Source organism: Blennius ocellaris, assembly GCF_963422515.1.
Source record: "Blennius ocellaris genome assembly, chromosome: 10".
NCBI classification, from domain to species: domain Eukaryota; kingdom Metazoa; phylum Chordata; class Actinopteri; order Blenniiformes; family Blenniidae; genus Blennius; species Blennius ocellaris.
In genome coordinates this window covers 6816269-6839954 of record NC_137659.1, presented here as the reverse complement: position 1 = coordinate 6839954, position 23686 = coordinate 6816269, and the positions used below count along the sequence as shown (strand labels likewise).

Below are 23686 nucleotides of genomic sequence, written 5' to 3'. Positions count from 1 at the left end.
TAGGAGAGTCTGTATTTACATAATTTGTCAGAAAACTACCAAGTTTCAGCATTTACAATAAAGATATAAGCACAGAGAGAAATTAGTCTTGCTTGCAAATCGGGTTACTTTACAAGCCATTGCCACATGCCAGAGTTCTTGATGAGCCCAACAGGGGTCCGTGTAGAATTATGAATCAACTGAATATTACATACAATACTCATCGTTTGCCTTTTTCATGAAGACAGCAGCTTTATTTCCTCTCATGTTTATATTAATGCTGATTTATGCTTGTGTGTGCTTGAACAATGACAGTTTTTATCACCATTATCAGACAAAACATGCAGAAAACAAAGAAATATTAGCTTACTAAAACCAGGTTATATAATGCATGAGCATATATGCATGTTCAGTGTAGATGCAGAATTTAGCAAAAGTAATGTCTCAGCTCTCGACAGTTGTCATGTTATGTCTACATTCTTGTTGAAGCGTTATATTATGAAAATTTCTTCTGAGATTACATATCCCTTCTGTCTCTCGCAGTGTGTTCTTACTCATGTTTAATTCTGCTTTCTTGTAGGAAAACCCTTACATGTGCAACAATGAATGTGACGCCACCACAGAGGAGCTGGCTCATCCTCCCGAACTGATGTTCGACTTTGAGGGTCGTAACCCCACAACATTTTGGCAATCGACATCATGGAAAAAGTACCCAAAGCCTCTGCAGGTTAACATCACGCTGTCATGGAACAAAACCATCGAGCTGACCGACGACATCGTGCTCACCTTCGAGTCAGGCCGGCCGGAGCAAATGGTCCTGGAAAAGTCACTCGACTACGGTCGGACCTGGACCCCCTACCAGTTTTATGCCACCGACTGCCTGGATGCTTTCACCATGGAGCCCAAGACGGTGAACGACCTGACTCAGCGCACCCTGCTGGACATCATCTGCACGGAGGACTACTCCCGCGGCTACGTGTGGAAAAATGACAAAACGGTACGCTTTGAGATAAAGGACCGCTTTGCTCTGTTTGCGGGGCCGCGGCTTCACAACATGGCCTCGCTATACGGCCAGTTGGATACCACCAAGAACCTGAGAGACTTCTTCACGATCACCGATCTGAGGATTAAGCTGCTTAAGCCGGCCACTGGAGCCACCATGGTAGACGAGAACAACCTGTCCAGATACTTTTACGCAATCTCTGACATCAAAGTGCAGGGCAGGTAAGATCCATTTGCTATTGCTTTTTACTCCAATGAAATCAAGTTGCCTCAGATTGTTTTAAAGACTGTTTTGACTGACAGGTCTGTTGTTTGATATTTTCTCAGAGACGTTGTGCATCGTCCTTCTCTATAGCAATCTGATCAATGAAGATGGTTTAAATCCCTTACAATTTTGACATTTTTGTACCAGGTCATCCTCTTGACCAAGGATCTGCTCAGTGAAAATCCAGTTCTTGTGGTTTTTAACTTTAAAAAGGTCCTAATATCCTGCTGCACTTCTCCATTGAGGGTCTACAGCATTTTTCTTTGACGTCATGACTTTGCTTTCATCCTGAGGATCCTATTTGCACTGGTGTATTCTTTTCTAGACTGCATCAAATTCATCCAGCTCTTCACAAATAGAATCCACTCATTTTCAAAACAACTCGCAAACATGAACGCAAACAAGGTGCACAAGACTGCAGTTTATTGAGCCACTACAAATGCTCTCAGTCCTGTATGAACCAAAAATTACAGCTGTTGACTTGAAAAGAATTTGCAGGGAGGGAAAAACCATCTATTTATTTCAGTGTAGACTAAAAGTAAATAAATGTGCAAAAAAAGGTTATGAATGCTTTCTGAAGCAATCAGCGGTTGGGTTAGGTGTCTTTTAAATTGTGTCTTTGATTCTTCTCGATTCATAATAAAAGTATAGCAAGCTGCTCTCATCAACCCATTTCAGGCTGCTCCTTATGTTCACATTCAGTGTGAAGTGTTTGCAGTTTATTCTTTTCTGGATTTGACTATTGCATCCAAGTGTGATGCTGTGGAATAACACGAAACCTGGTAGCAGCTCCTCAAAATGACATCAGAAGTCTGTCATGGCATACTGACTGATGAGAAAACCCAATCATTCTTAGATTTCCTAAGTTTCAGAATATTATACAAGACAATGACAGTTATCAGAACAGAAGAAATGAGAATAATGATGTCTTTGTGCATGTATACTTGCCAATCTGATTTATTTCACTCTTTTAAGTCTGAGCATGCTGGAAAACAATAATCGTAGAAAACGGAAATGACGTGGTCACAGTAACATAAGAAGTAGAAGAAGAAGCAGCTACAAGAGTCATGTTTCTAGGACAGATTTCAGGTGAAATTACAGGAAAATCCTTTCAAATTTATTGCTAAGGCTCCAGCCATCACCATATTCAACAACTGGAAGGTTTAGTCATACCTTACCATGTATTCGTGTCCTCTAGTGAGTTATGTAAGCAGAACCAATAATATAAGTTATATGTGTGTTATATGTGGCGTTATATACCAGCAACCTACAGGTTTTAAATTCCCAGTAAAGACAGTAAACATGAGGTCAGAGCAGAGAAATATGAAAAGCTGGTGATGAGGAGGAATGTAAATCATGCTTTAACAACTGGAAAACAGTTTGTAATTGGAGAATGTTTGACTATGTACTTCTGATGAGCAGTAATTGACAGTTACAGGAAAAACTTATGGTAAAATGATCAAATTGACACCTCCACGTGTCCCTGTATAGTGCATATACTAATAGAAAAATCTGGATTGAAAATCCAAAAGGAAAAGAGATTCAACAGTTCCCTGAGGCTCCTTTACAAAACTAAGCCTGTTTAACGTTTATCGGTGTGAAGAGGCCAGTTCAGGTGGCAGCTTTAAATCAGTCTGTTCTCAAAAGGATCTCAAATCAGAGCCAAAAGGAGACGCATGAGCCAACAATGAACTCTAGTCTACTACATATTTTATCACAGGGCTAACCTGACAAGGGTTGAAGTCGAGAGTGCATCCTGTGAGCCACAGTGAAAGGAAGTGTTTTAATGTGTGTGTCTCTCTACATTTTTTATTGCAAACACACATCAAGAGACCACAGATGTCTCATAATCAAACAATATGGCATCGCAATCATTTAGTCAGATAGTAAACCAAGACTTGTTTTTTAAAGCACTGCTGTCATTTCAGCGGAAACACAGCTTTGGTTTCACCCACTACAATTGTGAAGATGGTAAATGGTAAACAGACTTCATTTCTCTGAAGCATTTACACCGCTTCAGCAGGCTCAAAGTGCCATTAGTCACAGTCAACCATTTGTGCACACACACACACACACACACAACATTGGAGCTGCCATGCACAGTGCGCACGGACCACCGTGAACGGCGTCAGAAACATTAAGGCACTTAGATATGAAGAAAGGCTGAGGTCAATGACCCAGGGTGACTCTTAAAAAAAAAAATCACTATTTTCATTGTAATGGAAAAAAATCGTTTATTGATCCATCCATCCAGGGATTCATCCAACTCATTCTCAGACCATGGGGAAAGGCAGGATGGATGCAACCTGGACAGATCAGCAGTCCATCACAGAGCACTTTTCTTTAATACTTAATGTGATGTCACATTGAACTTTGTCGTGTAAACGGGGCCTTAATCTGCCAGTTTTGTCCCATTTGAGTTTTCAGCGATTTTCGCACCCTTGGAGACCCCTAAGAGTCTTTACGACTCTTAAGTGTCCCAAAGAGAGACTTTGCAATATGAGGCGTCTTTGTGACAAACTAAATTAAATTAAATTATTTTAAAATGGTTTGGCCAGAGGCTTTATTGCAACAGCAATATTTTGTCATGCCTTTACCTGCCAACTGCTCTACCCCATTCAGTAGTTCGCTATAAATATCATCTTTAATTTAATGCCAGAGTGATGTATGTGAATCTTTAAGTAATGTGTTACGTGTTTGAATTTCAATAAACTGTCTCTCAACCATCCTGACTTTAATTAGCAGTAAATTCAACAGCACGTGTTTAATTTGCAACGCTCGTCTTCTCGCAATGTGTAATATTTTCATCAGTAAGCCATCAGACTGCCTCTGTGATTCTCCGGGAATGGAAACATTGTCATTTCATGACGCATGGAAATGGCCCACATGATGGTCGTAAAGGCTCCACAGCTGCTCTCCAAATGGGACCTGTGCTTCCTGCTGCAGTTGGTTTATATGAGGGTAACTAGGTTGGTAATGACCCATCAGATTGGCCCGAGGTGAATTGAAACAGTTAGTCCCTAATTAAAATTCAGTCGACTTCAATGGCAGATTAGAACCATTAGCATGCTGGCTAATTGGTAGGAGACTAATCTTGTAATTAAGAGCATTTGCAGCAGATTAAATGGTAATCATCAGGGACCCATCAGTGCAACGTGAAGACATTCACAATTGCCAGGCTGCGGTTCCAAATTTAGCCTTGCCCTGTTTAATAAAAAGCATAGTTATGGTTTAATCAATGAGCTTTCCCATTGGAGGGGAGGGGCTACCAAATATGTTTATTGTATTTATTCATTTCACTGTTCAGTGCAGAAATGTTGACAGATTAGTGTGCAAATAACTGACCAGATCTTATGATGCTTGATGCCTTTGATCACATGTTTTATATGGATCGAGTGGAATATTGCCTAGTCAGACCCGTGCAACGGATATATATGTCCGCCAGTGAGCCTCGGTTTTCCAACATTCATGCTTGTATTGCAAACATGAATTGATGAGTACTAAATTGCGAGGCCTGCCACCCAGCACAGAATAGCATCTCCCACAGATATCTTATTTTGCCATTCATTAGAAAGAGTAGCAAAAGGTTGGATGTGGGGAAAATAAGCTATTTTGCCCAATTTTCCATCCTGCCCCGGGGCATCAAATTCAATTTTCGAACCAAAAGTTTGCAGTGAGAAAGAAAAGAAAATAAACATACGATTTCTGTCCAGAGGTGGATCAGTAACTCACTTGAAAGAGCCTGATGGAGGCAGGGGGGCAGAGACTGAGTAGAGTCCCCACCAGCCTCAGCAGCCTCCTGGCTACAACCAAATGTGAAAGCCTTATCACAGAGTGGCCATCCTGTCTAAGAATTCTCAAAACACTCCACAACACTGATAAACTTTCACTCTCACACACAACTAAATATTTTCAGCGTCAAGTTGACTTGCAGGTTTGTTTGTGAAAGCAATGATGGATTGTCAAACTGTTCTTTGACAATGGCTTTTTTAGGATTTATATTTCATATATCGTAGGATTACTGCATTGATGGTTAACGCTGCCTTCACAGGGGCAGTAGTTCCCAAACACTTGCCATGAGACTTTGTTGCTACGTGGCCTCTTGGGCAAAGTTGCAGAGGCCAACTCTCTGCTCTCTGAGACCAACGCTGATAAGCACATGTAGTTCCATCAACATACAACAGTAGGAACCTTTGGAATAAAAGAACTGGGTTTCTATTAAATGTCTCATTGTGATTTTCTTTGACAACTTCAGTGACCCACTGGTACACGGTACGGGATCCCAACCTATACCATACCACTAACATTTCATATACATGTACAGGCATCTTTAGTGTGCAGGACCGATAGAATAGTACCACAATAGCCTTTAAATTGTAACATTTTCTTTGTAGTGGTACAGAACATACTTGGAGAAAATGTCTATTTTCACAAAACCAAACAATTATGAGAGAAAATGACTACAATATCAGCATAAATCCATTTGAATGAAACCTCCTGGTGCAAACTACAGTGAAATGTTCAGAAAATGTACATAAACTCCTACAGCAGTTGCAATCTGGGCGATTTTACACACTCACGCTGACAACATGACGTTGAGGCATGTTTGGTAGCAACGAGGTTGATAGTATCCATGGCAACATCAATGATGCCTTAGGTCGGGTCTCAGTGTTTTGTTGTGTCCAATTACTCTTCAGAAATTTGTGAATAAAAAAAAAAATTTTAATTTAAAATGTTTAAAATGTGTTTGAAGTTTACGGATTTGTGGTTTGACCGAATTAGAGCCTCTTACGGGCTGGTTTTGGGTATTCCCAAGCCTTTATATTGAGTAATGCAGATTAATGTTATTTAATCTGTCTCATTTAAAGATGCTTTTATTGGCATTAAATACATTTAGAATGCGATTCTTTTAATTATATAAATTCATGAAAAGCTTCATTACGATTGATTACTATAAAAAGGATATTAATCTGATAGGAAATAGCAAGAATGCCAAATGTCCATTGTAACATCCATGAAGCAACCTGAGGAGATTTGTCCCCAAGATATTACTTGTAAAAAATGACTTTACAGACCTCTGAGCCACTTTGCACCTTGTCACAGACTTTCCTGTACCATGATTTTGTGTGATTGAAAAGTGGATGTGTAAGACATGGAATTATAAAGATAGAAATGCCTTTATCGCCCCTGTGGAGTGGCGAGTCAGAGCATGTGGCCCAGCTATTGATTTCTAATGTTATTCGACATCAACAGAAAACAAAAACCTTGAACTGTGCAGGCTGTCCCACCTTTTTCACGTCTCTCTCACCATCGTTCCTCACTTATTGATCAAACGTCTGCTTGTTAATTAAGACATGACCGCTACTGGCTGGCTGCGCGGTCAGTGCTGCACATCTGCAGGGCTACAGCAGGGCCTGGGAATGAGAGGCAGCTAATCCATAAGTGCTAATGTGCTATTTCTCCCATCCCTCATGTCATTCTCGATTTTACCCTAACCTTTCCTTCCATAATTTTTTTTTTTCTTTTGTTCCCTTTCCTTTTTCACCAGGACTATCTATGTGATGGAAAAGTATTGTAATTTGTTGGTTCATACTCAAATCTCAAGGTAATTTACAAGTATTCGACTCAGGTATCCAGTAGTCCAGGTATCCTGAAAAAATAGAAAACCTCCATTACTCTATCAGCTCCACCCAAAAACTCATGCAAAAGTATAGTTCAAACACCATTCAACTCTTTTTTTAATTTACCTTGTACATGTATTCATATCAGAATTAAACTGAAAATAAATAGCTACATCGGGGGTGTCAAACATAAGGCCCATTGGCCACAACCAGGTCGCAAAAGGTTCCAACCCAGCCACCAAACCACCAAGCAAACTGTACAAATTTCAAAGAAAATATAGATTTTTAACAAATTTCTTGAGAGCAACAGACACAACACAACACTGAGACCTGAGCTGACATATCAGTGATGTTGTCATGAAAGCAAGCAGCCGTGTTTCTATCAAACTGGCCTCAAAGCCATGCTGTCAGGGGAAGTTTGTAAAAACATGCATGCAAAAGGCTGCAAAATGCACCCGCTTTTCAGACTTCTCACTGTATTATGTTTAGACAATTTTAGACCTTTTCAAAAGCCACAACAAAGAAAAAAATTTAAAGTTATTATGTATGACGACACTATTTTACTGGCCTGGCCCACCAAAGAAGAAATTGGACTGTATGTGGCCCCTGAACTAAAATTTACAGTTTTCATACCCAGTTTATCATGATGTCAATATAAATGTATGCTGTTTGTTTGTAGAGTTGTGATGGAAACTGAAACCAGGCAGAAAAGAACTATTTGGCATCGTTTACAGGAAGAAGAAGAAGAACACACGCACACACACAAAAAAAACCTCCCACAGAAACAGGAGCTTACACACATTGTGGCAGTTTAGCGAGGAGGCCAGCAAACAAAACCAGAGGGAGAGCAGAGATCAAAGTCCATGAAACAGGCGAGAGATACGAGCAGGTAGCAGAACAGGCACGACAAGGCTGCAACATTTTGGCCAAACACAATGAAACTGGCAGACATTGAATGTGGAGGGACGTACTGTAGGACTGATGAGGAGAGGCAGAGCAGGTGGGGAGATTTGGAAACTGGGAGCAGGTGAAGTGGGCGTGGTGTGTCAGGAACAGGCGAAAGGTGTGAGAGAAGAGTGATGCAGTGAAAAATCAACATTCAGTACACTTAGGCCACATTTACGCGTACCTTGGGCCTTGCATTTACACATAAAGGCAGCTATGACTCACCACAAACGATGATTCCTGAAAACTCCGGCCACAGCGGAGATCTGAATAAAATCCATGTCTCTGTTTACATCTAAAGGTGGGTGGGCAGATATTTATGTCACAATTCGTGACTTCCTGTTTATATCCAGGATTCTTGATTGGCTATCATGGCTTCATGCTTCTTGCTACACTGCCCCCTACAGGTTTGGCATGCTCATAGCAGCTCTGAACCAGATGTATATGTGGGTGAGTGTAAATAAAGATTTTTTTTTTTAAATGTTAGAGAAGGAAATATCCAGGTTTTTTGGTTGTTTTTTTTTAAACTGGGTACATGTAAACGTGGCCTTAATCTTGTTTGAAACACTCGGCCAGCTTCGAAATGATAACAATAACGATGGTCAGTTTTGAGATGATATTTGAAGTTGTGACATTTATGATGTTGAGATTTCCTTCAGTCTCGAGACAACTTGTGGGAAAGTGTTAGAAACCTGTCTATTGCAGTCACTGCAAGCTGTATCTCCTGATCTTCAAGGTGTGAACAAATTAATCATGTTTTAATTCTTTTCTGACAATTTTAGGCTCCGTCCTCACTGCAGGCAAATGTGACCCAATTCCGTTTTCGTGACCAGGTGAACGTTGGCAGAACATTTTTATTTTTGCACACCAGACCCAGACCTTGATCATATGAGGCACTAAATTGTATATATTTCAATGCGACCGCTCTCTAAACAGTCAAGTTGCATGTATGCAAATGCCATGTCATTGGCATGAGACCGACTTCATGAATCTGTGTGGAGGATGTGGCATTGGCACAATGTGTGAGAGAAAAATGGAAGAAACAAACATGGTACAGAGAAATCTTATTTTTGTTGATAATGGGTTTCAAATATCATACCTATTCAGCACAGATGAGTGTGAATATGAATCTACATTTTATAGAAACACAAAGCTTTTCAACTCTGTATTTTAGTTAAAAAAAAAAAATTATGGATTTTTTATTTATGCATGCATTCAATTAAAAGCAGAAGAAATTTGGTATTGTTCCAAAATGTTCAGCTTGAGTTTAATCGGTTTCACTGTTGATGCCTGAGAGGTGAAAAACTCTCCTTTATTAGATTTTCAAACACATTTATTTGATGTGGTCTGTCTGGTTTGGTCTACTTCTGCAACATAAATGGAAAGCAAAGACCAGAGTGAGGATACAATCACTATTCCTTCCAATAACTCAAACTTTGGAGTTACTATTTATATATCACTAGTATAACCACACCTGTTTGATAACTTTATGTATTGAGTATTTCCATTAACAGTCTAGACTCTACGTCAAAAGACATTTTAGTTCAAGGGTGACAAACTGCCTACTTTCATCTTGAGTGAGCCAGACTGTTCAAACGTTGCCTCAATAACTTTTCAATTTAAACTTTAAGGTTTTTCTTTGTTGTGGCGCACAAGTATGCGTGATGAAAATGTCAAATTTTTTGACAAAACCAAATATTCAGTACCTAAAACAAATACATAAAATCAATTTTAAAGAAACATTCTGGTGAAAAATACAGTGAAATGTCAAATAAAAAACCCTTACAGGAGCTGCATCTTTTTGCAAACTCACCCTGACCACATGGCTTTGAGGCTAGTTTGATAACAATGGGGTCTCAGTGTTATGTCCACTGCTTTTAAGAAATTGGGAAAATAAATAAATAAATGAAAATCAATGTTTTATTTGAGATTGGCTTGGTGATTTGTTTGACCGGATTGGAACCTGTTGCGGGCCAGTTTTGGCCCACGGGCTTTATGTTTGACGTCCCTGATCTGGAAGAACATGAGAATCATGTAGTAGTGGCAACAGTATTGTTTCAAAATTGGTTCAATGTTTAATTTGTTTTCAGACCAGTTTATCCATGTGGATTTATTATTTGTGAACACAAATAAGATGTGAAGCAAAACATGACCGATTGGATTAGAAACGGCTGCATCAGCTGACTGCAGGATTATCATTGAAATACAAGACAGAACCATGCAAATTAAAATCTTAGCTTTTCAACAGGTGAGTTTCACATTCAGCTGACTTTATCAGCATGGGAAATGGATTTCAAATGCTGCTTTGTAACAAACAAGGATGTTAGAGAAATTTAATGTTCACATAACTGCAGGCGTCGAGAAATTAAATAGGGATCTTTTATTCCCCGCTGACGTTCTTAGATGACAAATATTATACAAAAGGAAATTTCAAGGAGTAGTGGGGAGGAAAAAAGCATGTTACTGTGCCTACCCTCTGCGGTATACATGGAAGTTATTCAAAGGCAATTTGGATAGAAAAGAATAATAGTTTTAGATGAGGTATGGAACATTTCAGTGTTATTTTATGCTCGTCAATGTTACCCTCGAGCCACAGACAAATTCTGTGTCTGCCTTCCCTGGTGGGATCCCGCAGCTCATGGAAGAAGCATATCGCACATTTCAACTGTATCTTGCACTTAAAAGGAGTATAAATTTGCAGCTCCTCCACAGAGTATTCACACAAGGGGCAACGCAGCAACACAGGCAAGCTAAACCCCGAGGAGATCTACAATGAGGGCTGCACCCAGGAAAATGAAAGCAGAGTAATGACATTATACCATGTCATCTACTGTTGAACATTTTATTCCATTGTCCAAATTACTGACATTTGAATATCCTGTCATGATGAGATAACCTCTCTCTCTCTCTCTCTCTCTGTACCTCTCTTCGGAGGCCTGTGAGTTTATAATGCAGGCCTGAATGCAGCAGAAGGAAGTCAATCAATATTCGTCTTGAGTGTTTGTAAAGGATGCAGTTGAGTAGCCTGATGGAGTGTTTTGTCAACTCTTAGTTTGGCCTGTCGCTCATTCCCTGCAGGTGAGGCCTGTGCTTTTGAAAAATAGCACCGGTTCAACCTTGGCGGTTAGATTTGTAGAGTCCTGTTGCATCGCATGCCGTCTGATGTGAGCGTGCACGACACTCGCTGTACCCAGAGATAACACGCACGTCTTATGGTCTTAGTTCATCTTAGTTGGTCTATATATTGTGGAGATGCAGGGTGTCCAAGCTTTTAACTTCTGAAAACTACTTTGGCGCAATGAAATCACCAGAAAGCGACTCATATATATATATATATATATATAAACATTTCTTTGTTACCTATTGACCTGACAAGTGTTTAATGGTTTGGCTATGCCAAACACTATGTAGACAAAGACACTATGTAGCAATGCATATATATGACTTTTACCAAAATGATAAATCTTCAAAAAATTGTGGTGTTTAACCCAAGCTAAATCGCATAATCCAATTCAAATTTGATACATTTTTCTTGAACTGAGATCTGGTGCCATTACGAGTTTTCTCCTCACATATTTATGCAAGTCCACATTTCCTGTATATACACATGTAGACACAAGCTTACTGGCTCTAATCCAGCCTCTTACATACAGTCACACACATACACTCATTCATACTCACACACACACACACACACACACACACACACACACACACACACACACACACACACACACACACACACACACGCACACACACACACACACACACACACACACACACGCACACACACACACACACACACACACACACACACACACACACACACACACACACACACACACACACACACACACACACACACACACACACACCCGTCCTCTCCAATCCTCTAAGCCTGTGCCCTGTGAACCATGACAGCTGCAGCCAGCTTGATTGACAGAGTTTGAAAGTCAGGTTCAAGTGCAGGTTCACATGACCCCTGCACTTCTCGGCTTCCACCGTAAGGTTCTCTTCAGCTCTGCCGATGCCGGCTCGCTTGCCTTCCACCAGATGTCTGTCACACGCAGCGATGTTTTCTGCCAGTCATCTCCCAGCCTCTCACGTTTAATTAGCACTCATTAAGGCCCCGGCTTTCTTTGTCAATAATATATGAGTGCCAGGGAAAAAACATCCACATAAGTTGTCTCTGGAGAGTTCGGTAGATATGAGTGGTAATGTCATCAACCTGCCTTTTTGTTATGTGGTCACATGATGACAATAAGACAGAAGATGGTGCTGGCTGTTTGAGTTGTACTTGAAACTGTGTTTTTTTTTTTTTATCTTATTTATTCCCATCCTTTCTCTATGTGAGAAGACCTTCTTAGAAATTGAATTGTTTTTTGTTGTTGTGACTGTTTTCACTGAGACACACACGGATGCCCCCATGTAGCCAAGCTTTGATTTCCATGGTAATACACTCCGTCTCCGCTCTCCCTGCTTCTTCAATGCTTCCACCTTGTCTCAGCCGCTTACATCACATTGTGAATGATACAGCCCTCCACCATGAGGGCTGAGGTGGGATTATGGTGGGAGACATTAGCATACTGCATGCTTACTTCAATGCACAACCCCAATAATAGGCCCTGTCATTGAAACAAATCATAGTCTTTCCAGGGGCAGTGGCCCAAGTCATGCAAATTCAAATTTCATTTTGCCTTGGAAGAATATTGGAGCTGCGGGAATTAACTTGTGATCCATTTCTAATATTTTCCAACAATTTGGGAAGCCCTGGTAGGGCTACATTATATTTTGATGGGGGAGGAGGGCAAACAATTTGCTTGATATGTATTACATTGCGCCAGCGAAGAATGACAAAATTGGCCACAGCGCAGAGCGACAAAAACAAGCCTTAATCGGACTCTTCAATTTCACGGTGACACAGCCTGCGGTAATGAGGTGACTCTCCGCTCTCCTGGTGAAAAACTTCAATGCCATCGAGAATGTGGAGGAAGTCAACGTAAGGAAGTGCCTTGGAGCTCATTATGTGTGTTGGATTAGCATTGTTCCAGCTCAAATTCTCATCAAGGCTTTTCTCTTTCTCTCCCAAGCAACTGTGTGTTATGAAAAAACAGTCTGGATGCATTCTCTTATTGGTTTTCAAACACCCTCAAGGTGTTGACCATCATTTTTGAAATATGTAGTCAAATTTTTATGAGGCTCTTTCAGGAGCCTCCCGCTGATTGAGGCCCTGTTTACGCAAAAAACGTTTTTAAAGTGAAAAAGGCTCAACTTTTTGGGGATTTTTTAGTGTCTGTTTACATGAAAACCATGTTCAGAGCCAATGAAAACACAATTTTGTGAAAACAGCTCCCATGATGATAGTTTTCTAAAAACGCCCCATCTCTGTGAAAAAGGGGGCAACCTCAACGCTGCTACCAGACAGGTACTGCAACTGGTTTCACCCACTCGCGGCCCAAAATGAAAACTACATAATTTTCAGCATTTCAGCTGATTCAGTGCATACTCACATCATTTTCAAAATATTGCCATGTAAATGCACATTTTTAGACAGAAACACAAAGCAAAATTAATGTGTTCTCAGTTAAAATATTCTGTAAATGCAGCATAAATTAATAACTTCTTTATTTGCCAATATAATTTGTTGCTTCTGACTTCAATCACTCAATAAAATTAATATCTGTAAAGCAGAATGAACTGTTTTGCTTTTTTTTTTCTTGGGCAAAACTTACAAACTGAGCTCAACTGCTCGTTTCAGAAACGCAGTAACAAGTAAAGCGGCAAATAAATATGCTTTCAAACATATTATAGACCATTGCATTAAAAAAAAAACAGACGAAAAAGACATATTCCAGCAAACATAAATATCCTAAATCTAAAACAATTACATGACATATATAAATTGTACTCACTCTGTAATTACTGCATTATAGTTCTCTAAAAAGATGTTTGTAATAGTGAAATTATAAGACTGGCAACTGAAGCAATGTCATTTAAGTGTTGAGAAACATTAAAAAAAATTCTGTATTTAAAGCATTCATCCAGCTATACAAATATGTTTGTAGATACTGTTTTACTGAATGCAAGGCAAGTAGAAATCATGAAACCTGCAGACCATCCAAGTTCCATATGAAATCCTTCCATTCCCTGTACCTGCTGCTCGTGTATATCACAGCGTCCACTCCTTTCATGTAAAAGACATCAAACAGCGTCTTTCTCCTTCCAAAGTGTTAACAGGTTTTTCAGGTTTGTCCAGGCAACACATTGACAATATAAAAGTTTCAACAAGGCCAAAGTTTCCCTCAGCCTTGATCTCTACATATCTGTCACCGCAATCACTGGTCAGCAGGTGCAAGGGGGAACGTTTCTGGGAACCTCAGTATGCATTTATGCAGCATGGAGGCACATTACAGGTTCTGACCGTGAGTGACTTGTGCGAAGAGGAGGATGGGAGATACAGAGCAAAGGGAGGCCGGGTTGCCCGGTCTTATCAGTCAGAGAGGCGCCTATGGGTTAAATATCTAATGAACAAAGAAAGGAGAGGCTTTGAATGCCAAGATACTGCAGAGGCATCTCAGAAAGGTTTCTCAAAGTATCACTGAAAACTGATGAAGCCTCATGAAACATCTGCAAAACCTTCTTTTGAGACAAGGCACAAAGATACCATTGACATGGGTCTGTATGGTGTGCTGATATAAACATTAGCAGATTTTAATCTCGTTTAATTTTGTAGTATAGCTTCCCTTTTTGCTCTGGTTATTTCACTAATTCCCCCATAGTGGTGGAAAACAGATGTGCACATTGGTAAACAGCCCTTTAGACACAGTCTAAAGGGCTCAGGCTCCATTTACATGACAGCATTAACAGCAGAAACTGATTTAGTTAGCATGCCAGACCACAAGTTGGCGCTATAAGTTGTGCAGAGAACAACGTGAGGTTGCTATTCCAGCTTACTGTCAGCTATAAAAGTCCCAGGAGAATATGGATTGGAACCCCTTATACTTTGGAGGAAAACATTGTTGCTGTCAATCTACTCTCGCTGGGGCTTCGAGAATCGTTGTTTTAACGAACACCCAAAATACAAAATGAAAGTTTTGCCTCAAAAAGCCAGAGTGCACAACATACAGACCTTGAAGCCAAATCAACAAAATGTAATTCAACAACCATTAATTCTCTCATTTATGTGTCTTTTTCCAACATGTCAATGAAATGGGGAGGCAAAATCTTAACAAAAATGAAGAAAGTGTAAGTCGTCAGAGAGGAACATTTCATAAATCAAATGATCTTTAGATGGATCATAGCTACTCACTTTAAACCAACATTCCTTCTTTTCATAAGAATGTGTGAAAGTTAATGCAGCACTTTGCAGGTATGTTACAGTGGGGGCACTCTGGCCAAAATTGAGTTTATTTATTAATGACTATTGTGAATTAATGGTTTGTTTTGTTTGCATTTGCATTATTTTGCAATGATGTATTTCATTTTAAACATTTAAACTTAATTAAATGCCTTTATTTATTTAATTTTCCTTCCATCTTGGAACTGAGCTGCCTGATCCAGTTGGGGGGGGGGTCTCAGCTGACTATGAGCAAAGCCAGGGTGAAGACAGAGAATCAGACGCAGCAAAGCAGTGCAGCCAACACGGCTTAAACAGACTCACTTTGACACCTACAGCCAATTTGGAGCAGGGGTGTCAAACATGAATCCCTTGGGCCAAAACTAGCCAGCAAGAGGCTCCAATCTGGCCTGACAAGCCACCAAGTAAATGGTCAAACTCAGAAAGAACACATTGATTTTATAACAAATATAGTAGCGGACACAACACAGAGAACCGAGCTGAGACATTAGTGATGATGCAATGAAAGCGAGCTACCTCGTTGCTATCGAACTAGCCTCAAAGCCATGCTGTCAGGGTGAGTTTGTGAAAACCCCTGTAATGTAACAGCTGAAGGTCAGGGTTTTTTTTGACATTTCACTGTATTTTGCACCAGAAGGTTTCATTTAAATTGACTTTATATCAATATCAATAATTTTCAGTGATCTGTTTGGTTTTGTGAATAAACAGACATTTTGATAACATATACTTAAGATAAGGTAAAGTTTCAATTTAAAGGTTATGACACTATTTTATCAGTCCAGCCCACTCAAAATGAAATTGGGTTATATTTGGCCCCTGAACTAAAATGTGTTTGACACCCCTGATTTAGAATCACCTATCAACTTCAAACACATGTTCTTGGACTGAGAAACCCAACAGGGAGAACACAGATCTAAATGCCCTCGACTGTTTTCAAAACAGGATAATTTTCACTGCGAGACAAGCGCACTAATCACTGCACAACTGTGCGGGAAAATTCAGTCTAAAAGAAAAGAAAGGGAAAGTTTCCCTCACCTGTCAGCCTACTTAACTTAACGAGTTCAGTGTTCCTCTCTTGTCTCAAACCAGCAATGCTACGAGCTGTCACAGAAAGAAAAGCTGTGTTCGACATCGCGAGCCTGTCAACACAGTGCCAAGCAGCCAGGAGAAGCCAAGGTTAGGAAGCAGCCAGATGAGAAGACAAAGGGCACTGCTGCTGTCTGCTGCTGAATATCAACACAAACTGGAACCACGGCTCACCTTACAAATAACACAATGGACTTCATTGTTACACTTGCACGCAATATGCACATCCACTGGCCACTATGAGGCCGATATACTGTTGCATTATGTACCAGGTGCAGCGTGGAGGGGATGCATAGCATTGAGATGTCCTTTTTTTCCTAATGTGAGGATTAGAGTGAGTCATCTGAAACATAAAACAGCACAAATACACTCTGAAGTAGATGAAGCTCTATTTCTGAAAGGCCTTTCTTTTTTTTTTTGCTTACTTTTAGTACTTCTCTGCCCTGCAGACAGGCTTAGTTTATACAGCCAAGGTTTTGGAATATATTTTCCGTTATTTCTCTCTCCACCCGGGTTGCGAAAGTAAATGTAATTTCATCTGTGGTGGTCACATGGCTGAAAAATATTTATTGACAAAATCCAACAGCAATGTGTCTTTCCAGAGGCGGCGTACTAGTTACTGGGAGCAATTCACAGATCCCATTTTAAACTACTTCACATAATAAAAAAACATGACATGTTTGGTGGATTATACCGAACCAAAATATTGCTATTAAGTTTTTACTATGAAAGCCACAAGTCAGAAATATGAAGAAATTTGAATTTTTATGAGAGTAGAGGTACCTTGTGGTCTATATCAGACATTTTGTGGCCGGTGAACCAATTTCTGGACAAAAATAAATCATTGGTTTAACCTCTAATGGCAGCATGAAGGTCGTTTTAAGCCCATCTGAACCAGATATAATTTGAAATTACCCCAAATTTCTGTAAAACTATCAAACACATGTATGTTGGTTAAATTGACAAATATGCAATTAGTCCTCTTCATTGGATTAGCTGTGAAAAAATGTCATAAATGGTTGTTGCAAATGTATCTGTTTGGCCTTGCAGTGAGGATGAAATCCCGGATCCATATGAACTGACCAGAGAAATCCTATATTATCTTCAGATAACAGCACTTTGGGAGGGTCCATACTGCATGACTATGAAGGCTGCTGGGGACTTTATCCATACAGTTTTATAGCTTTAGAAATGCATAATTTAAATGGACTTCACTTGTAAAGCACATTTTCACCACTTTAGCAGTCTCAAAGGGCTCTACGCTGTCAGTCACACTCACCCCATTCATGCAGACACAAAGATGATGGCTACCATGTGGGCGGCAAGGGCTCGACCTCCATCGGGGGTAATTCAGAGTTCAGTTTCTCGCCAAAGGACACTTTCACACATGCTGACAAGGAGATGAGGAGTTGAACCACCAACCTTGGGATTGAAGGATAATCTGCTCCAGCAACTGATCTGCAAAATGATGAAATAGTGAGAAAAAATATGTTTAATGTGAAAAAACAAGAGCCATTTTTTCAATAAAATGTATTGATGTATTGAAAAAACTTTTTTGAAAAAGACTTCCATTGGTAGTTTTATCGTTGACAGTCACCCTAATAATAATCCAAATTGGTCGTCTGTCCACACGAATGTCCACGTTCTCCCATTGTAAATGTTTATAACGTATTGTTCTCTGGACTTGTGTATGTGACTTCATCACAAAAAACAACCAACAGCGCCAACTTGTGTCCTGGCATGATGACTACATAGTTTTCAGTCTTTCTGCCATTATTGTGGAAGCACAACACTTTTCTCAAAAGAAAACGCAAGAAATGTTGTTGATTTGAATCTTGACCCACCTGTCTCCCCCAATATTTTCACCCATTACGTAAGCTATAGTAGTCACTCCCATGAACCCCTATCATGCACACAGAAACACCCACTTAAGTAAAGCATAAAGACATTCAGTTCATTAAAGAGCACTTTTACCTCCAGTGAAAGAAGAGCAGCGTATGGGAAGGACGGCGAGGCGAGGAGAGCCGATCCCCAGTGTCTCCTCAGGGAGGGTCGCTTGTTTAGATAATGGATAATAGCAATTGCTGTTGGGCTGTATGTGGAATAAAAGGTCATGAAAACTTTATGAAATGTGTCTCCGTAATGGTGCTGGTTCAAAAGGCTGGCCATACAGGGGATCTCTTTCCTTTTGTGACCGAAACCAGTGACTGCAAGAAAAAAAAGGGAAAAAAAGCCAAGATTTCAATATGACAATGCCAGCGGCAAAAGCATCACATCCCCAAGCTCCCCTGAGCCCACATCCTCTATCAGCCCTCCAGCGGCGCCGGGTGGGCCTGATGATCCAGATTTTGCTGGTTTTTAATTAAGTGGAAGGTCAAATCTCATCGCTCTTGACTTCAGGGAGCTGCTGCCTTCTGCATGGCAGAAGAGCTACAGCCAGTCATTAATTTTATGGAGCAGGGACTTTAATTGATTAAAAAGTTAAGGACTGTGGGGAATGCGTGGTAAGAGGCACTACTATTTAGTTGCTGTAAATGTGGGTCGGTATTCAGTCTCATCCATTACGGCTGCTCATATTATTAGACAGCACTTGAGGATTTATGTATTAAATTGTGCTCATTGACAGCAGTCGCTGGATCTTTTCAGGTTTAAGCTTTATTGCTGTTCCCCTCACCACTCTGTAAATAATATCATTGTAAATAGCCACCTTGCTTAAGTATGGCATGATTTCTGCAGTAGGTTTCATTAAGTTTTACAGCTCTGGCATTGTTGAACTGTATTTAAATATGTAGTATTTTTATGATCGGATCCTTAATGTTTAACAATCATTGATCATGATGCCTCCAACAACCATAGATTTATTACTTAACCACTCAGTATTTAGTATTTATGAATTATCAGGCAATTATGTTCACTCTGTAAGGCACTATTACTGAATTATGTGTTCTAATGAGCAACATTTTGCTGTCTGTGGGTAAACTGAGCTTATTTCTCAATCACAAGGTTAGTAACTTATAGCTGCAATCATGCATGATTATATGTATTTAGTGAAAGCTAAAACCTATTGATTATGTTCAATGTTTGAGAACAGTTGTCCCCCAAGACTAGCCTTCAAGAAAGAGCGCAGACCATCTCTGATTTGTTGCAATAATTACAACAAAGCCAAACGTGGGAAGACACATCCACTCTCACTCGTCTTTTGTCTGCACATGAGCGGGAAGAGGGAAGAAGGAGAATAACAACAATGTTTGCCTCCAGAGTGTCATGACTGTCAGTACATATTCTGCAGAAATTTGGTAGTTTTATAGTCGACAATCTAACTTGGTCACCTGTCCAAACAAATTTCTGTGGGCTCCCATTGTTAATGCTTATGGCATATTGTTCTCTGTGTGCATGTGTGTGGTTTTATTATAGAAAATACAAAACACCAGCACCCACTAATGGCCCGACATGATAACTACATAGTTTTCAGCACTCCTGCTGTATAAACGGGAAACTTCTAAAACGAAAACGAATAAAAATAAGCTTTTTTACTTGAAATGTTGTCAGTTAAATGGGGCTTCGATTTTCTTTTAACTAATTCCCTTTAATATATTTTATTATTGACAATCATTTCATGAAAATTGTGTGTTTATTCACAGTAATGTTAAGGCAAAGCATTAACTTTATGGGGATTTAACTAAATGTCCACAAAACTTTAAGTCCTCTTCTTTCCTTTATGCAATGCTGCTTCTCATTGGATACAGGGTCTAGTTTCCACGATTTCCCGCAGTTATCTATCATTAATGTGAGATGTCAAAGTAAGGCCAGGAAGTCAATTAGAATGGATGTATTTCTATCTACCTCTGTCATTTCTTGCTCTCGTGTTTACCGATGATCGCAGGCACCAGATACCCGGCTCCTCGAACTCCAGCGGCAGAAAATTTTCCCTCGGAAGCAAATTGTAAAAACAAACATGTGAAACCATGAGCTGCCCCGACCTCCAGGGAGGTCTAGTGTGTCAGATCCACTCGATGATCCCCGGCAAGTGTTTCTGTAACAATCTCCCAACCCCCGCTACCCCCCCATCTCCCAGGAGACAGAAGCCATGAGCTGAAACCTTTTACCTTCTTCAGGGTAAAAATCAAATACTTAGATTTATATTTGGAATACAGCAGCAACATGAAACTGTACTATCTCATGTGAGATATTATGTGTGGCAGACCTCTACTATGAGAGTGAACACAACACTCACTGACTGAAAAAAAGAGAGAATTTCCAATTTGTTCTTTTTTTTGGAAGCGTGGAAGCATACTTCTTCTATGTGGTCAAATGAGAGGAAGATTTGGTTCAAAGTGTTGAAAGCCGTCAGGCCCTCTCTCTTCTCCTGTCAGGAGCATCTGTCAGCTCTGCCACAGTTGGGTCTAATAAACCAGCTCCGCCAACTGGTAAGGTCTCCCGCCTGAAGGCTGCCTCGCCAAATAACACGTGAACTTTGAAGCGGAGAGAAAGACGAGAATTCTCCGGCTGTGCGGCTCCTCTTTAGTCTATCATCTCTCTATCAGATCCCCGTTTTGTGCTCAATTAGTGAATCTTACAGAGTGCCTTTCATTTCGCTCTCGCAGTAGCAAAAGTGACCTTATTCTCGTTGCTGTTCTCTCCACAGGGGCCGCAACAAATGAGGCCTTGTTTTTTTAAAAGGAGAGCATAATGAAGCTTTGTGGAGGCATGATCCAAGTCAGATAACACGCCAAGATTTCAATTTACCCTTGTTAAAAAACTTGAAAGGCGTAAATAAACATCGCAGCAGCGTATTCCCTCCAGAAAGGTTTTTTTTTTTTCAATGCGTGCAGAATGATGCCTATTCACACTTTTGTCTTCTGTTGTTATCCCTCTGTTTCAGGTGCAAGTGCAACCTGCATGCCAACAGTTGTGTGTTTGACAAGGGGAAGCTGGGCTGCGAGTGTGAGCACAACACCACGGGGCCGGACTGCAGCCGCTGTAAGAGGCACTACCATGGACGAGCCTGGAGCGTGGGCTCCTACCTCCCCATCCCCAAAGGAACAGCAAATATATGTAAGCGGAGGAGTCTTTCTATTGTTATCTAAAGTCTGTCCATGTAATGAATGTACAATGGATGCTGATGGCTGGCAAATAGCCATCCAAGTTTTGCTGCTGCCAACGCTGACTTCTGATAAAGGCTGCAATAATGAAATATACCATACTTTTTTTCTTTCTGTCGTCATGCTTGAGTGATTGCTCCATCTCTTTGCCTCTGGGCTGCAAGTCTCCTGTATGCTGTTTTATTTACACTAGCTTATTGCTGCGTTTTCCTTTGTGTAGATGAAATAACAAACCGCCCCACTGTATGACTGGACTTACAGGTGGCATTGTATCTGGAAATCTTTAGCCGCAATCATACATTTCTGAGAGTGTGTTGAAACTCCACACCAGTCAACATGAAAGACCAGTGTTTACACAGGGACAACCTTATTTTTCCAGCCTTAAGTCTCCATTGTTAAAGGGTAAAAAAAACACTGAAAAATACAAATCTATCAAATGTGTAAAGCAAATTATAGACCGGACTTATTTACAAAGATCATACAATAACCATGCCCATTTTGGGTGAAAACATGTTTTTGCATTTTTGTTTCATATTTGTGTATACATGACTTTGCTTTGAAAACAACATTGTTAGCATGGTGGGCCACGAGTTGATGCTGCTGGTTGTTTTTGTAATGAAACCACACACATGTATACAGAAAACAGTAGACTAGAAACATTAACACTCCCCAAACCGACTCTCATAATGCAATGAAGGCTTTTCCATTTTCACGTTGTCGTGTCACAGCAAAAAAATATGCAAGCTAATCTGTCTTAAGTCAAGTTTGTGGAGATAGAGAAACAGGGGATATTTTAGAAAAAGTAAGTCCACATATAAAATTCAAGGGGAGCCATGTGAAAGCAGCCTCTCTGCTTAGGGCTGAGCTGATTAATGCCTCCTTTTAAAACACATTAAAAACAGATGCAATCATAAGGGTTCAGGTGTTGTTTTTCAGTATAATTCCATAAATTATCAACAGATATCTACATGCAATGACTGTTACTTTCTTTAACGATGTATTCAAAGCCTCTACCTCAATTCCGTCACAAGTATGAACATCGTATCTCTGAGGCAGAAGGTGCTCTTTTGCATTATCCCCATTATAATCTTGGACGGGAGTTGAGTCACATTTATCAAATCCCATGCCTGAGGCAGGGGGCTCATTGCCTCAATAAATCTAATACAGCCACTCAGGGCTGCGGTGGTAGATGGCCAGGCGAGGCCAGATGGTGGAAGATCCCTCATTCACGCCGATTCAGCCTTGTAGTCAGAAATGCTCAAGGGATTGACAGCATTGATGCTCGCTTTGACTGTCTGTCTTGAATTCTCAGATGTGTAGCACTGATTAGATTTGTACAGAGATATGATATTGCTATTGATCCACTGTTTTCGTGTGAGGAAAATTGTGCAGTAACACAGTTTTCCTTGCTTGTCTACAAGTTTGTTTTTGGTGAAGTGGAAGTCATTTGCGCGAATGCGTTGTACTCTGTGGTTTGCATATATTGTATCAACACATACTGCAGCACTGTGTGTGTGTGCGTGTGTGTGTGTGTGTGTGTGTGTGTGTGTGTGTGTGTGTGTGTGTGTGTGTGTGTGTGTGTGTGTGTGTGTGTGTGTGTGTGTGTGTGTGTGTGTGTGTGTGTGTGTGTGTGTGTGTGTGCAGATGCATGCTCACGCAGCCCATCTGATTGTGTGTGGGAGTGTGTTTGTGACCTCTAAAGAGATATTGCTGGATTTACCCCTGTACCACCTCTGTGTTATGAGTCTCCCTGCAATGTGCTGCTCACTGTCAGATTGACAGGGCGATATTAAAAAATCCAACACTTGGCCGCATCTGCACTGAACTGATGAAACTCAGGTCTAGCCATATCAAAAGCAATATTAGCACATGTTTGGCAGTGGCGTAAAATGCAATAATGTTGCACATGGAATGACGTAACAATATTGGTCCCCCAGGTGTTGAATGAGCACCCTTTTGTCTTGAATTATTCTTATTTCTCTCATAAGTGAAGCTCGGGCACCATAACATGCCTTTATCTATTATGTGAAGCTCATATTTCCTACAAGGTTATTAAACACACAGCCCTCGTATTAAGATAAATACGCTGAACGTGCAATGTGTAATTATAGTTTAATAGCTTTCATCTGTCATCAAGTCTTCCTCTTTAATCACGGAAGTCATTTATCTCACAGGTAAGGACAGGCCGTGCTCCATTACATATTCAAATCCCTGTTCATGCAGATATATGGACATACGTGACCCCTCATCTAATAAATTAGAGACCCAAATTGAGCGCTTTGTTGCTATGGGCAATTACTTTCAGCAGCTCAGAGGTTCACAGTGATTC

General features: G+C 40.3%; 1 protein-coding gene across 1 annotated transcript in view; it reads left to right on the top strand.

Moving 5' to 3' along the window:
• LOC308135000 (netrin-G1-like) overlaps nt 1-23686 on the top strand; it is a gene marked incomplete at its 3' end in the record, with an annotated part of 56920 nt that overhangs the window by 23063 nt on the left and 10171 nt on the right. Inside the window, exons 2-3 of the mRNA XM_080502864.1 lie at nt 560-1203; nt 21138-21310. Coding sequence (XP_080358990.1) covers nt 560-1203; nt 21138-21310 — 817 coding nt within the window. The remainder of the gene's footprint in view (nt 1-559; nt 1204-21137; nt 21311-23686) is intronic.